We start from the raw sequence: 17,200 nt of genomic DNA, 5'->3' as shown, positions 1-17,200 counted from the left end.
TACATCTATACTTAGTTAACCAAGTCGGTAAAAACCGTGAGATATCACACCAACTGTAAAAATCTAAATGAAAATAATACAATGAAATATAAATAAAAAAAATAAAAAATAAAACAATGTAAATAAAAATCATACAATGAAATATAAAAAAAATAAAAAATAAAAAAAAAACTCTAGTAAATAAAATTGATACTATTAACTAACTTTGATTTAAAACTAACTACGGACGTTGTATTCCGGTACAATATTGTATTGTAGCATTGCTTCCAAAAAAGAATTGGCGGAGCACAATACCGAGCTACAGAGAAAGAAACATCAAACGCTTTAAGAACGGCGCCAGTTTATCTAACCTTTTGTCATTGATTTCCTCAGTTTGCGAGCTCAATTCTCCACGTATGAATTTAGCGCTACCGGAAAACAGAAACTTTGCAGAATATGAAAATATAGTGCTCGCTCGCCATGCAGACCCGCTAAGAGTAGCGTGCAAGAGATTTGTAGGGAGAGGAAGGTTAACGTAACTGCTTTGAAGTGTATCTTCTCTATCTGAACACAACAAAGAGATAAAGCCTGGGTTGTGGTTCGACCTGAGCGCGTGTTAACAGGAAGCTGAAACGTAATCATGTATCAAATAACCACGTAACTTATCATGTATTTCGTTTTCTTGACAACAAATCAAACTCAAGTTTTTTCAATTTCATAACGCAGTCACAAAAGAACAGAGTTAAATACGATAAAACCTTATTAAACAAGCTTATTCGGCCCATTGTACTGGAGAATTTATGAACCTCTCTTTACGATCTCTAGCAATTTCTTTTTTCACATAAGAAACTAAAAAGTAAACTCAAAGCAAAGAGCAACTTTCTTGAACTCACACTTGGTTTATTTACATTATCAAAGAAAATGACGATTTTACAATTATTTCATATCAAGCTATTTACTGCTCTTAATCATTGCAAACAGCTCTTTCTACAAAACCTTTCATCATTAAAGCAGTTAACTTTAAAGTTCCAATAAACTAAAGCTAAAAATACAAACTTTAAAAACCTATATTTTAACCTACAGATACAGTCGAACCCCGTTTTCTCAAACACCGTCAGAAGCACACTAAGTGTTGCTATAATCCAGGTGTCTGTCTTAAGCTAGTCAAGCTAACAGAAAATGTTGGAGCTAGGAACTAAAATCAATTTCCATAAGGCTCAAGGTGTCCGTATTAAGCGGTCATTCGTAAAGTGGGTTTAACTGTAACACTGCAGCTAACAAATACTGCTATTGAGTATAAGGAAAATACAAACTTCAAGGCAATTAGTAACTTGGTAAGTTCATTGAAGCAATGTTCTTTGTACTACATGTTTTCCAGTACATACCTGACTGTCAATAACCTGCTAATCCCTAAAACAAACTTGCTATAAAAACATCATAAAGACAATTAAATGTCAAAGAGTATAGTAATAATTTGAGAAACAAAATGTTTCTTCTTTAAATTAAGAAAAGGCAAATCCCCTAAACAGCCTTTTCTCTTATAGTGGAGGTTCTTATTACAACAATTAATCCATAAAGTGGTTTTATAACTTTCTTATTTTGCTAGTCACTCTATTATATAATATAACCACTGGTAAAGTAAACAAAACAAAAAAACGTTTCTTCTTGTCCTTCAAAATAATTCATACAATACAACTTAAGAGATGTACGTATTATTCCCATCCAACTGCAAGACACACAAATTTGTTTTTATCACCCACCCAGCCGTCCCACCTAACCCCAAAACAATTATAGAACACTTCAACCGATACAGAGCCACACCACAAGCAATTGGGTGAACAGTGCATCACTGACGTTTTATCACAGAAAATAATTCCACATATTAAACAAACTGCAAACTAAAATAAATTTTGAATTTTGAATTTTAAATTAATGTCCTGGAGTTTCTCTTTTTTCATGAAGTACAGTGCTCACTTCAGTATCTGGATGCGAATGTTACCCGCCTCGCTCACAACAATTCGGCCATTACTGAGAACTGCTACAGACGTTGGATCATTGAATTCTCCTAAATTACTGCCCCTTCTTCCAAACTTGCCAACAAACTTTCCACTGAGTTCAAATACTTGTATTCTATGATTACCTGAATCACAGACCATCAGGTGACCTGACTTGTTCACTGACAAACAACCTGGATAATTAAACTCCCCGTCCCCTCCACCCTCCTTTCCAAACTTGTACTGAAAGTCTCCATTACAATTAAAAACCTTTATACAGTGCTCATGGTGGTCTGACACTATGAGATATCTATCACACTGAACACAGTGGACAGGAAAAGTACAAGAGCCCTGCCCACCTATCTTCATTAGAAACTTGCCATCAGGAGAAAAGATCTTAATCATGCTGTTACCTGCATCAGCAACAATGATGTTTCCATTACTGTCTACAGATAAACCACAAGGATCAGAGACATGACTATCAAGGATTCCTTTCCCACCAAACATACCCACGTACTCACCCTCCCCACTGAAAATCTGGATCCTATGGTTATCCTGGTCTGCTACGAAAATATTTCCATTTGTATGAAACGTTATTCCCAAAGGACGGTGAAATTCGCCCGTTCTGTTACCTTCCCGACCAAACGATCTTAAGTATTTTCCATCACTCTTGAAGATTTGAACTCTGTGGTTCCTACAATCAGTTACAGCTATCTCGTCCCTGGCATTCACTGCCACCCCAAAGGGATACTTAAACATTCCGACAGACGAACCTTCTTTTCCAAAAGAAAAAGCAGGTTTTAACTGAAATAATTTCACATCAATGGAAAAAGGACTATCAAGAACATGTCCTCCGTTTACCTTTACTGTCACTTTGTATTTGCCTTGATCTTTGGGTGAATAGCTGATTTTGTAGCTTCCATCCTTATTGTCATTTATTCGCACTTCCGTCGCGCATTCTCGTCCTTCTTCGTCGCTGATCTCTACCGTTACACGATCATGTTTATTGTAACACTGCTCTCCCTCTGCGTTTCTAGTGGTCAGAACAAACTGTGCTTCAACTTCAACAGTTCCTTCTTCGAGTCCTTTGCCCTCAGCGACAGATTGACTAGCTTCAGTTTGCTGCAGTATTTTCAGTGTTCCAATTTCTTCGGTGTTGACAGTCTTCAACATCTTTAGATTTGGCACGAAAACTAAAATCGGAAGATCTTTCAGGTCACGCTCAGTTGGCTTAGTAGTTTGATCAACTCCCTCCAAGATTGTTTGTAATGACTTTTTTACTTGAACGACTTCAGCGTTTGCACTTCGTGTCAAAACTTTATCAGCTTTATCCAACGTTGATTTGATCACCTCTATTTGATTCTCGATCTCGGTCTTTTGCGTTGTTAGACTTTCGAGTGATTTCTTTGTTTGGTCTTCCACCGCTGCAAAAATAGTCTGTTTCTTCGCTTCAATATTGGCAATTAAATTGTCAACAGTCCTCTGAACGTCCCTCTTCACCTCTTCGCCTCGTTGTATGATCTTCGCGTAGTCTTCATCAAGTTTACTAACAGCAGTCAGCTTTGCTTGTAAATTACGCTTCTGTGTTTCAATCATTGATTTCATTTCAATCTTTTGTCTTTCAGCTTCGTCTTCTATGTGCTCCAAAGAATGACCAGGATGATCCATCAAAACACAAGATTGGCAAACGGCCGCTTCACAGTTCTTACAAAAGTACTTCAGCTCTTCTTTCTCATGCCGTTGCTTTGTACAGAACACAGGTCGCTTTAGCACATCCTCATAGTCCTTGTCTTCAAAGTCTTTCAGCGCCAGAACACGGTGATCTTTATTGCTTCGCATGATGTTGTGTGCAGTGACGCACTCTTGACAGTGAAATATGCAACACTGGAAACAATAAGAAGTGGCAGAGCTTTTCTTCTCGCAGTTCCCACATCTTACTTGAGTACTTCTACACTCTTTGATTGCCAGCACATCAATCAAGCCATTCAGATAAAAACTGGTTGGAAGATCTTTCAGATCGCCACTTTCAGGTACTCTGCTAACGGCTTGACAATTCGGGCATCTGATGGTTTCGCGGCCATGACTCGTCCTATGCCATTGTTTCAAGCAGTGCAGACAGAAACTGTGTAAACATGGCAGATGTTTTGGATCGGTAAATATGTCGGAACACACCGAGCAAGACACTTCTCCACGGAGATTATGGAGCAACGTTTTGATATCCATGTCGTGTTCAGCAACAAGCGAGTAAAGCAAGGTTTTCGCGGAACTCAACCCGAAACAATGAAGTCTTGTGACTTTCTTTTTTTAGCTCTTCTTGGAATCGTGGCTGTTTATTATGCTAATCTTTTCGCTTGTTCAAGCCAATCATGGAACGTTGCTTTAAAGAGCCTTTGTCATTTTGTCTTGGATACTGATTCCTAAGAATGTGACCCCGAGGTACATCGTTTAAGCTCGTTGATCAGATGTCACTAAAACATTGATCAGAACAAAAGAGAAATTCTTTGGAGTCTGTATTTCAATTCCTTTCTGTCCGAATAGGCTTCATTTGTTTTGATCACGCGCAAAAGATGGACAGCTCATTTTGTTAGGGTCTGTTGGTCAGACAGAACTTCAAGCAATGGTTTGAACTTACAATCTCTACGGACTCGCGAAGACTCGCGATTATCTGCGAGTCACGCGTTCCTCGTGAGCTGGTTCGCACGCCGCGCGTCGATCTCTCACGAGAGGAAAAATGCTTCTTGGCAGTCTGTTATGATCAAAACAACTTATGTCATTATGGACTGTAATTTTCATATGGCAATGGCATGTTATCCATCCTCTAAAATCTTTCCGTTTTATCTCTGCCTGTGATGAAAGCCTCATTTCTCCTTACCATCTTATGGCAAATGTAAGAAGACACGTTAAGGGAATACAAGACTCAATCATCACAGTTAAAAGCGTTTGACTAAAACCCAGATTCTCTCAAAGTTATTTAAAGAAATATTGTGACTCATTAAGAAGAAATTTGATATCGATCTTTTTCTTTGGACGGTAAAAATCAGTAGCAAGTTTGAATTAAGAGCTGTTGTGATTTGTAACAGCTGACCACACTGAAATAGTGAGCTATTTTCAGTTAATAATGGAGTGATGTCACACTTTAGCCAAACTGACCAACACTGCTGGAACTCATCCTGACTTGCGTGGTATAAAGCAGTCCAGAGTATTGCGGCTTCCCCCGGATTGGATGCTAGTCCAACACAGGTTACTTTCCTCCCAACATTTTCTTAGTTTGTCCCAACAGTTTGGTGCATGGTGGTACACTCCTGTGTGACGAGAGGCACTACAACAGTAAAATGTCGGGGGGGGGGGGAGCTTCCCCATCAATTGTCCACACTGTCACTGCCCACTGCTTATACCCGGACTGCTTAATCTGGAGTTTGGCTCGCTTTCCGCGTGGTGGATCGGAGGGGACTCTCATGTGAAATAGTCGGGGATGGATGTTCGTCGGCTCGCTAAGGGGCGTAAATCCATGCTTCTGGTCTCACTAAGGGACAAAACCTCACTATTTTTAGCCGCTAGCCGTCAAATATACTTTTGTGTCTTGCCTTGTGGCTTGTTATTTATAGGTTACTTTAGTAGTAAGCTATACTCGTCTACAATTCTTACAACGATACACGTTTCCATCCCGGAAACGCAAGTAAACAGAAGAACGAGAGAAATCAAACCAAGGTTCATGTTATGCTCATCGATAAGGTCTCCATTCGTTAATTAACAGTTTGTTAGTTTCTCCGTTTTCATTATCTGCATAGCAAGCGCTTGAGGAATAATATGGCGCGAGTTTGAGCGATGTTCGGGGAAGGAAATGAATTTCCCTGTCCCTCTCTTGCAGGCGCTCTTTCCTTTTCCTCGCTTGTAGTAACCCGCGAGGGTGTTCTCGCTTTGGTGCACTCCTTCCGGTCATTACTCGAGTTCATGAGCCGAAAATAAAAACCATGTTTGTAAGATCTATGAGCGAAGTTGTAAAGGAACAAATACAACAAAGATTATTGTTTGCTCAGTACAAAGGAAACATTGCTTTCGTTCTGTTGTTATTAGTTTATGGATTTCACCTTTGGCTCGCAAATTTCTCTTTAAAGTAAACAAAACAATTCGCTCCTCGAGCAACAGTGATAACTGAAGGCATATTACAGTTTCACTTAACTTACACTTTATTTCAGTTTCTCACATCGTGAAAGTAAATGAATATTTTACAATTATTTTATGTCCAACGCTATTCACCATTGTTCATCATTGCTAACAGCTCTTTCTATAAAACGTTTTACCATTAAAGCAGCTAACTCTAAAGTTCCAATAAACCAAAGCTAGAGATGTAAACTTTAAAAATATATATTAACCTACAGATAAAGTCGAACCCCGTTTTCTCAGACACCGTCGGGAGCACGCTAAGTGTTGATATAATCCAGGCGTCTCTCTTAAGCTGGTCAAGTTAACAGAAGATGTTGGAGCTAAGAGCTAAAATCAATTTCCTTCATCTCCAGGTGTCCGTATTAAGCAGTCATTCGTAAAGCGTGGTTTAACTGTAGCACTGTAGCTAACAAATACTGTTATTGAGTATTAGGAAAATACAAACTTCAAGGCAATTAGTAACTCAGTAAGTTCATTGAAGCAATTTTCATTATACTACATATTTTCCAGTACATGACTGACCGTCAATAACCTGCTAATCCCTAAAACAAACTTGCTATAAAAACATCATAAAGATAATTAAATGTCAGAATATAGGAATCATTTTAGAAACGATATGTTTCTTTAAATTAAGAATTAAGCAATTAATTAAAAAAGTGGTTTTATTATTTTTATTTATATACGCAGTTGTAGAGCAAACAAACAAACGGTTTCTTTTCCTAAAAAATAATTCAGACAATACAACTTAATAGATGTAGTTATTCATCCCATCCATCTGCAAGAGACGCATTTGTTTTTGTCACCCACCCACCCGTTCCACCCGTTAAAATGAATTTTTAATCAAACAACGGGGCTAAGTTAACTCTGCGTCCCCTCCACCCTGCTTTCCAAACTTGTACTGAAAGTTTCCATTCCTGTCGTAAACTTCAAGACAATGTTCGTCTCGGTCTGACACTATGAGATATCTATCACACTGAACACAGTGGATAGGAAAAGTAAAAGAACCCTGCCCACCTATCTTCGTTAGAAACTTGCCATCAGGAGAAAAGATCTTAATCAGTTTGTTGCCTGTATCAGCAACAATGATATTTCCATCTCTGTCTACAGATAAACCTCAAGGATCCGAAAGCTGACTATCAAGGCTTCCTTTTCCACCAAACATACCCACGTATTCACCCTTCCCACTGAAAATCTGGATCCTATGGTTACTCTGGTCTACTACGAAAATATTTCCATTTTTATGAAAAGTTATTCCCGCTGGATCCTTAAATTCGCCCACTTTCTTACCTTCCCGAAAAAAAGATCTTAAGTATTTCCCATCACTATCAAAGGCTTGAACTCTGGTTCAAAGTATCAGTTACAGCTATCTCGTCCCTGGCATTCACTGCCACCCCCCAGGGATGCTTAAACATTCCGACAGACGAACCTTCTTTTCCAAAAGAAAAAGCAAGTCTTGAATGAGATAATTTCACATCAATAGAAAAAGGACTATCAAGAACGTGTTTCCCGTTTACCTTCACGGTCACTCTGTATCTGCCTTGATCTTTGGGTTAATAGGTGATTTTGTAGCTTCCATCCTTATTAACCGCGCGGCCATGGGCCGAGCGCGGTTCATGGTTTACCCGTGGTTTTAACCGCGCGGCCATGGGCCGAGCGCAGTTCATGTTCTACCCGTGCTGTCGTCTCGCTAAGGGCCGGCTGTAAATCAATGATTCTGGTCTTACTTATAGAGTGTTCAGGACTAAAACGCTACTAGTTTTAGCTGTCTAAGTGTACATTTGAAGACCCTGAAGACGTTAACGCTGTCATTTTCGTTTTAATTGGTATTTTGTCGGGATTGAAAATAGAGCTGGAGTTACGCCCAGAGTGGTCTCCTCTAGAACTTTTATTCAAATTTTTCGACGAGCATCCCCGACATTTTTGTATGGGACTCCCGTAACCCCCCTGGCCGTCTGCTGCCTCATGCTTATATACATGAGACGTGTAGTTATTCTATTGGTGGAAAGAAAAGCGTTTTTTGGTCTGACAAGGATCTTGTGTACCGGTCAACTTATCAGCAGTGAAGAATTTTTAATTAAAGATTGAGGAAGGAACAAATGTTTTCAATGTAGTGTTTCTCATTGCCTCCTACTAGCAATTATCTAGATACGTTCAACCTTTTTTCTGTCTTGTTGCTATGAGGAGAAGACAGATACCCTCCCATGACAATTAGTAAGAACGTTAACTCATGTCACGTAGAATTAAGCAGCCTCGCATAAAACGATCCGGTTAGCTTTATTAATCCTTCATTCGAAGGCGTTCAAACGAGAGCGCTGTATATCATACACACACCTTAGGGGCGTCCCAACAATACCTTACTAAAGCAGGGACACTAGCGCCGTCATACGTCACTGTTCAAGCGATTCTATTTTTTCGCGGGAAAACAAGGGAAATGTCAACCTGTATACATTCTGATTGAAACACTGAAGACAAGACAAAAAAACCGAAGCAGACATGGCTCCTCGTACGGTTCTGATCAGATGAAACGATATTCATTCTTTAATCATCAATTCAGCCTTGACAGAAATCGAAAACTTTTTAGAAGACGAAAGTTCTTATACATGACAAAAGAAGACCACGTCGCTTTAACAATACAAACACAATTTAACACACGTCGCTTTAACAGATAGATAGTTGGTGCCAATTTCCTCCCTTGCAGCAAGAGGCTGAATTGCGGAGGAACCAGAGAGGTGAGATCGGACGTCAGTATATGAAGGCGCACTTTGCAGCCACTTCAGTCCATGTATGATCTCACCTTACCCACCCCAGACCAATGACCGATAGACCATGACACCGGGTTCTACGTCCCCTACTCTTTTCGAACAGTGTCATGCGTTCCTTAACGTCCCACAAGAACCAGATCAGTGGAGTGCTGTGAGACGGGGCCTACGGTTTATCATCCTTATCCGAGAAGACTTGAATGTCTAACCATTTGTAGATGTAATTACAAAGGCAGCACATTCTCCTCAGTTATTTTAAGACCCTGAGTGTTGGTCCGGTCTGGGGCTCGAACCTTCGACCTCCCGCACAGCAGTCCGGCGCTCTCCCAATTGAGCTAACCAGGCGGCGGTAACAATACAATATTCAGAACCAATTATCAGCAAGCTAGCATTTATAAACTGTATTGTGTTATTCCTCATTGTTCTTACCTGCTACGCTTAATTTTATCTTCCACAGTGAATTAGAGTAGCTTTCGAGAGATGGAACGTGTAGTGTGTGGAAGACTCCATGTGTGACTTTCAACCTTTACACGAAGACCAAAACCCTTCTAGTACAAAGAAAAGCGGTGGATTATACTCGAGATTTACTTCTTCAGACCATACACGCAGTTAATAATCATTATCTGCATAGCACGCGTTTGAGGAATAATATGGGGCGAGTGTGAGGGGTGTTCGGGGAAGGAAATGAATTGCCTTCGGCTTGCAGCGCTCTTTTCGTTTCCTGGCGTGTGGCGATCCGTGCGCGTGTTCTCGCTTTTGTACGTCGCTTCCTGTTATTACTCGAGTTCATGGGCCCGAAATGAAAACCATGTTTGTAAGATTCATAAGCGAAGTTGTAAAAGAGCAACTTTGTTTGAATAATTGTTTGCTCAGTACCTAAGCAATAGAACACTTTTTCCGTGTTTACATAGCCTCATCTTAACATGAGGAGGGTTCGGAGAATTCGAGACAGTTATGTAAGCCTTCGACTACGTCTCGGGTTTGCGTAACTTTCGAGAATTCTCTCATCCCCCGAGTGTTTAGATGAGGTTATGTAAACACGGAAAAAGCGTTCTTTCGCTTTATAAAATAATTCTCAAAAATAGCGCGAATCTAAAACGTCACAACCCAGTTTACATACTCTCATCTAAACACACCTATCGACCAATAAGAGCGCGCGTAGTATCTCAGTTATTTTATAACGAGGAAATATTGCTCTCGTTCTGTTGTTACAGGTTCTCACCTTTGGCTCGCTAACTTTTCTCAAACGTAAACCAAACAATTCGCTTCTCAAGAAACAGTTAAAACTGGATGCATATTACAACTTCACTTAACTTACACTTTATTTCAGTTTCTCACATCGAGTAAATGATGATTTAACAATAATATCATACAAAAAGCTGTTCACTACTGTTCATCATTGCTAACAGCTCTTTCTACAAAACGTATCTTCATTAAAGCAGCTAACCTTAAAGTTCCAATAAACTAAAGCTAAAAATACAAACTTTAAAAATATATATATTAACCTACAGATACAGTCGAACCCCGTTTTCTCAAACACCGTCAGAAGTACACTAAGTGTTTCTATAATCCAGGTGTCAGTCTTAAGCTGGTCAAGCTAACAGAAAATCTTGGAGCTAGCAACTAAAATCAATTTCCATAAGGCTCAAGGTGTCCGTATTAAGCGGTCATTCGTAAAGTGGGGTTTAACTGTAGCACTGCAGCTAACAAATACTGCTATTGAGTATAAGGAAAATACAAACTTCAAGGCAATTAGTAACTCGGTAAGTTCATTGAAGCAATGTTCATTGTACTACATATTTTCCAGTACATAACTGACTGTCAATAACCTGCTAATCCCTAAAACAAACTTGCCATAAAAACATCATAAAGATAATTAAATGTCAAGGAGTATAGTAATCATTTCAGAAACAAAATGTTTCTTCTTTAAATTAAGAAAAGGCAATTCCCCTAAAAACCCTTTTCTCCTATAGGGGAGGTTCTTATTACAACAATTAATCCATAAAGTGGTTTTATTACTTTCTTATTTTGCTAGTCACTCTATTATATAATATAACCAGTGGTAAAGAAAACAAAAAAAAAAAACGTTTTTTCTTGTCCTTCAAAATAATTCATACAATACAACTTAAGAGATGTACTTATTATTCCCATCCAACTGCAAAACAAGCAAATTTGTTTTTGTCACCCACCCACCCGACCCACCTAACCTCAAAACAATTATAGAACAGTTCAACCGATACAGAGCCACACCACAAGCAACTGGGTGAACACTGCATCTCTAACGTTTTATCACAGAAAATAATTCCACATATTAAACAAACTGAAAACTAAAATAAATTTTGAATTTTGAATTTTGAATTAATGTCCTAGAGTTTCTCTTTTTTCATAAAGTACAGTGCTCACTTCAGTATCTGGATGCGATTGTTACCCGGGTCGCTCACAACAATTCGACCATTACTGAGAACTGCTACAGAATGTGGCCAATTGAATTCTCCTAAATTACTGCCCTCTGTTCCAAACTTGCCCACAAACTTTCCATTCAGTTGAAATACTTGTATTCTATTATTACCAAAGTCACAGACCATCAGGTGTCCTGACTTGTTCACTGACAAACAATAGGGACAATTAAACTCCCCGTCCCCGCTACCCCGTTTTCCAAACTTATACTGAAAGTCTCCATCACAATTAAAAACCTTTATACAGTGTTCATAGAATTCTGACACTATGAGATATCTATCACACTGAACACAGTGGACAGGATAAGTACAAGAGCCCTGCCCACCTATCTTCATTAGAAACTTGCCATCAGGAGAAAAGATCTTAATCAGTTTGTTACCTGTATCAACAACAATGATGTTTCCATTACTGTCTACAGATAAACCCCAAGGATAAGAGAGCTGACTATCAAGGCTTCCTTCCCCACCAAACATACCCACGTATTCACCCTCCCCACTGAAAATCTGGATCCTGTGGTTATCCTTGTCTGCTACGAAAATATTTCCATTTGTATGAAACGTTATTCCCATAGGATACTTAAATTCGCCCACTTTGTTACCTTGCCGACCAAACGATCTTAAGTATTTTCCATCACTCTTGAAGATTTGAACTCTGTGGTTCCCAAAATCAGTTACAGCTATCTCGTCCCTGGCATTCACTGCCACCCCCCAGGGATGCTTAAACATTCCGACAGACGAACCATATTCTCCAAAAGAAAAAGCAGGTCTTAACTGAAATAATTTCACATCAATGGAAAAAGGACTATCAAGAACGTGTCCTCCGTTTACCTTTACTGTCACTTTGTATTTGCCTTGATCTTTGGGTGAATAGCTGATTTTGTAGCTTCCATCCTTATTGTCATTTATTCGCACTTCCGTCGCACATTCTCGTCTTTCTTCGTCCCTGATCTCTACCGTTACACGATCATGTTTATTGTAACACTGCTCTCCCTCTGCGTTTCTAGTGGTCAGAACAAACGTTAGCTGTGCTTCAACTCCAACAGTTCCTTCTTGGAGTCCTTTGCCCTCAGCGACAGATTGACTAGCTTCAGTTTGCTGCAGTATTTTCAGTGTTCCAATTTCTTCGGTGTTGACAATCTTCAACATCTTTAGATTTGGCACGAAAACTAAAATCGGAAGATCTTTCAGGTCACGCTCAGTTGGCTTAGTAGTTTGATCAACTCCCTCCAAGATTGTTTGTAATGACTTTTTCACTTGAACGACTTCAGCGTTTGCACTTCGTGTCAAAACTTTATCAGCTTTATCCAACGTTGATTTGATCACCTCTATTTGATTCTCGATCTCGGTCTTCTGGGTTGTTAGACTTTCGAGTGATTTCTTTGTTTGGTCTTCCACCGCTACAAAAATAGTCTGTTTCTTCGCTTCAATGTTGGCAATTAAATTGTCAACAGCCCTCTGAACGTCCCTCTTCACCTCTTCGCCTCGTTGTATGATCTTCGCGTAGTCTTCATCAAGTTTACTAACAGCAGACAGCTTTGCTTGTAAATTACGCTTCTGTGTTTCAATCATTGATTTGATTTCAATCTTTTGTCTTTCAGCTTCGTCTTCTATGTGCTCCAAAGAATGACCAGGATGATCCATCAAAACACAAGATTGGCAAACGGCCGCTTCACAGTTGTTACAAAAGTACTTTAGCTCTTCTTTCTCGTGCCGTTGCTTTGTACAGAACACAGGTCGCTTGAGCACATCCTCATAGTCCTTGTCTTGAAAGTCTTTCAGCGCCAGAACACGGTGATCTTTATTGCTTCGCATGATGTTGTGTGCAGTGACGCACTCTTGACAGTGAAATATGCAACACCGGAAACAATAAGAAGTCTCGGAGCTTTTCTTCTCGCAGTTTCCACATCTTACTTGACCACTTCTGCACTCTTTTATTGCCAACACATCAATCAAGCCATTCAGATAAAAACTGGTTGGAAGATCTTTCAGATCGCCACTTTCAGGTACTCTGCTAACGGCTTGACAATTTGGGCATCTGATGGTGTTGCAGCCATGGCTCGTCCTATGCCATTGTTTCAAGCAGTGCAGACAGAAACTGTGTAAGCATGGCAGATGTTTTGGATCGGTAAATATGTCGGAACACACCGAGCAAGACACTTCTTCACGGAGATTATGGAGCAACGTTTTCATATCCATGTCGTGTTCAGCAACAACCGAGTAAAGCAAGGTTTCGGCGGAACTCAACTCGAAACAATGAAGTCTTGTGACTTTCTTTTCTTTAGCTCTTCTTTGAATCGTGGCTGTTTACGTTTATTATGCTAATCTTTTCCTTTGTTGAAACCAAATTATGCTAATCTTTTCCCTTGTTGAAACCAATCAATAAACGTTGCTTCAAGAGCCTTTGTCATTTTGTTTTGGATACTGATTCTTAATGTGACTCTTAGGGCTCGTTGATCAGATGTCACTAAAACATTGATCAGAATAAAACATTACTGCTTTGGAGTCTGTATTTCAATTCCTTTCTGTCTGAGTAGACTTCATTTGTTTTGTTCACGCGCAAAAGATGGACAGCTCATTTTGTTAGGGTGTGCTGGTCAGGCAAAACTCCAAGCAATGGTCTGAACTTACAATCTCTACGGACTCGCGAAGACTCGCGATAATCTGCGAGTAACGCGGTGGACTGTAATTTTCATATGGCAATAGCATCTTATTCATCCTCTAAAATCTTTCTGTTTCACCTGCGCCTGTAATGAAAGCCTCATTTCTCCTTACCGTCTTATGGCAAATGTAAGAAGACACGTTATGGAAATACAAGACGCAACCATCACAGTTGAAAACGTTTGACTAAAACCCAAATTCTCTCCAAATTATTTACAGAAATATTGTGACTAAGCAAGGAGAAATTTGATATGGATCTTTTTCTTTACACGGTGAAAATCACTGGCAAGTTTGAATTAAGAGCTGCTGTGATTTGTAACAGCTGACCTCACTGAAATAGTGAACTATTTTAAGTTAACAATGGAGTGATGTCACACTTTAGCCAAACTGACCAACACTGCTGGAAATTATCCTGGCTTGCGTGGTATAAAACAGCCAAGAGCATTGCGGCTCCCCTCGGATTGCATGTTACTCCAACACAGATTACTTCCCTCGTAACCTTTTATTAGGTTCCTCTAACATGGTGGTACACTCCTGTGTGGCCAGAGGCACTACAACAGTAAAATGTCAGAGGGGGCGAGCGAAGGAGGGGTTTGCCCGTCAATTTTTGAAAAGTGACTGCCCACTGCTTATTCCCGGACTGTTTAATCTGGAGTTTAGCTCACTACTTGGGAGGAGGCGACCAAATGAAATAGTCGGGGATTGATGCTCGTGGTCTCGCTAAGAAGCTGGTGTAAATCAATGATTGTGGTCTCACTTATAGGGTGTTCAGGACAAAATCCCTATTAGTTTTAGCTGTCTAAGTGTGCATTTGAAGACCCTGAAGACGTTAACGCTGTCATTTTCGTTTTAATTGGTATTTTGTCGGGATTGAAAATAAAGTTAGAGTTACACCCAGAATCAGGCTCTCCTCTAGAACTTTTATTCAAATTTTTCGACGAGCATCCCCGACATTTTTGCATGGGACTCCCGTAACACCCCCCCTCCCTTACCCCCACCCCGCACCGGGGCTTGCTGGCCGTCTGTGCCTCATGCTTATATACAGGAGACGTGTAGTTATTCTATTGATGGAAAGAAAAGTGATTTTTGGTCTGACAAGGATCTTGTGTACCGGTCAACTTATCAGTAGTGAAGAATTTTTAATTAAAGATCGAGGAAGGAACAAATGTTTTCAATGTAGTGTTTCTCGTTGCGTCCTACTAGCAATTATCTAGATACGTTCAACCTTTTTTCTGTCTTGTTGCTATAAGGAGAAGACAGATACTCTTCCATGACAATTAGTAAGAACGTAAACTCATGTCACGTAAAATTAAGCAGCCTCGCATCAAACGATCTGGTTAGCTTTATTAATCCTTCATTCGAAGGCGTTGCAAACGAAAGCGCTTTATCTCATACACACAACTTAGGGGCGTCCCAAGAATACCTTACTAAAGCAAGGGCACTAGCACCGTCATACGTCACTGTTCAAGCGATTCTATTCTTTGGCAGGAAAACAAGGGAAATGTCTGATTGAAACACTGAAGACAAGACAGAGAAACCGAAACAGACACGGCTCCTCGTACGGTACTGATCAGATGAAACGATACTCATTCTTAAATCAGCAATTCAGCCTTGACAGATATCGATAACTTTTTAGAAGACGAAGGTTCTTATACATGACAAAAGAAGACCAGAACACACGTCGCTTTAACAATACAATATACAGGACCAATTATCAGCAAGCTAACATTTATACACTGTATTGTGTTATTTCTCATTGTTCTTAACCTGCTACGCTTAAGTTTATCTTCCACAGTGAATTCGAGTAGCTATCGAGAGATGGAAGTGGTTTTGAGTTTTGTAGTTTTTGTATAACATGACCTGTAATTAGGTTACCTGCTTACTTGAGTGCTTAGAAACCAAGGACATTGCGACAAACAGCTCCCAGCACATCAAACTCAGTTTCGGCATAACAACCTCCCCTCCCTGGCTAGAAGAACCAGTCAAAGGAAACACGATGTCAACCCCTAATTTATCGGTAGAAATAATAACACGTGCTATTGGTCGAAGGGAGAGAAATTAACAACTGCAAGACCACAGAGGGTTGGAGAGACTGGAGTACATTGTGCTCCGAGAGGCCGTGAAGTTATGTATTGTCTATACGCAGACCAAAAAAGTACAACATAAAATGGAAAATATTGCGGAAAAACGGCGATCCAACTCAAAATTTGAATTCAAGAAGAATTCAGATCATAAATACCTTAGTCTAAAGCAAACGTTTCGACATGAAGCCGGAGAAAAACGTTCTCGCTCGCGTTTTGTTATTCTGTGTTTCAGTTGAAAATCCAAGCAACACACGCTTTTTGCTCGCTTGCTGTATACATCATATAGCCTTTCCCATATGTGGCTCTTTTTAGCGTTTACGTCTAATGGAAGAGTATAGTGATGACGAAAAGCATTGAAACATTACTAGCTAAAGGAAAAGCTAACAGAGCACCTCACCCAGCCAAACAGAGAGGAACATAAAACGCTTCAAGAACTACGCCAGTTCATCTTACCAATTGGCAATTTCCATTTGACCCATTTGAGAGTTTAGTTCTCCAATTATGAATTTAACGCAACCGGAAAAAAAGAAACCCTCCGGCAGAATATGAAAATAAGGCTCACTCGCCTTGCCGACCCAGCTAAGAGTAGCGTGCAAGAGATCTGTAGAAATGTTATTTGGAGGGAAACGTAACTGCTTTGAAGTGTGTCTTCTGTAGTTAACAGGAAGCTGAAAAGTAATCATGAATCAAATGATCAAGTGACTTATCAGATATACTCGAATCTCCGGTTGCGACCGCCTCTCGTAAGCGACCAGTTTTCTAAAATACTAAAAGTTTTGAAGTCAAATCATTATATTTAGAACCCCTTGTAAGCGACCACCTCTAGTAAGCGATCGCGACAACTTTTGACGCTCAAAGTTTGAAATTTTCTTTTCTTTTTTAGCCTCCCGTAATCGACCATTGGACAGATAATAGAGTGGAGATTTGGTAACAAGACATTATCGCAAATTCCTAGGTAGCACAAGAGACTGACTTTTTTTTTTCAATGGGAAGTACAGGATTTTTTCTCGATATTGAGTTTTTGATGACATGAATAAAACATTTAAAACATGTGGTCTATACAGTTACCAGATATGCTACTGAGGCAAACTTTTGACCAAGTATGG

The 17,200-nt window shown here is 39.7% G+C and overlaps 1 protein-coding gene across 1 annotated transcript; it reads right to left on the bottom strand.

Moving 5' to 3' along the window:
- Positions 1-1,949: 1,949 nt before the first annotated feature.
- On the bottom strand, positions 1,950-13,548 carry LOC145469279 (uncharacterized). The gene is made up of 4 exons (XM_081452960.1): positions 11,300-13,548; positions 6,660-6,693; positions 4,606-4,719; positions 1,950-4,271 (listed from the first exon to the last, which is right to left on the bottom strand). Exons 1-4 carry the CDS (start codon positions 13,546-13,548, stop codon positions 1,950-1,952), a joined length of 4,719 nt encoding a protein of 1,572 aa, XP_081309086.1.
- Between the last annotated feature and the right edge of the window lie 3,652 nt (positions 13,549-17,200).

Source organism: Orbicella franksi, chromosome 15, assembly GCF_964199315.1.
Source record: "Orbicella franksi chromosome 15, jaOrbFran1.1, whole genome shotgun sequence".
Taxonomy (NCBI): Eukaryota; Metazoa; Cnidaria; class Anthozoa; order Scleractinia; family Merulinidae; genus Orbicella; species Orbicella franksi.
The sequence above is the reverse complement of the archived record's forward strand: the minus strand, read 5'-3'. Positions and strand labels throughout refer to the sequence as shown.

What these genes read in the sequence shown, in the direction of transcription:
- LOC145469279 (XM_081452960.1), bottom strand. Translation starts at nt 13,548, where the DNA reads ATGGATATGAAAACGTTGCTCCATAATCTCCGTGAAGAAGTGTCTTGC. An exon ending in AATCGCATCCAGATACTGAA is followed by an intron (nt 6,694 to 11,299) that starts GTGAGCACTGTA and finishes ATGTTTTTATAG; the next exon opens with CAAGTTTGTTTTAGGGATTA. An exon ending in GGATTAGCAGGTTATTGACG is followed by an intron (nt 4,720 to 6,659) that starts GTCAGTCATGTA and finishes TGATCATAACAG; the next exon opens with ACTGCCAAGAAGCATTTTTC.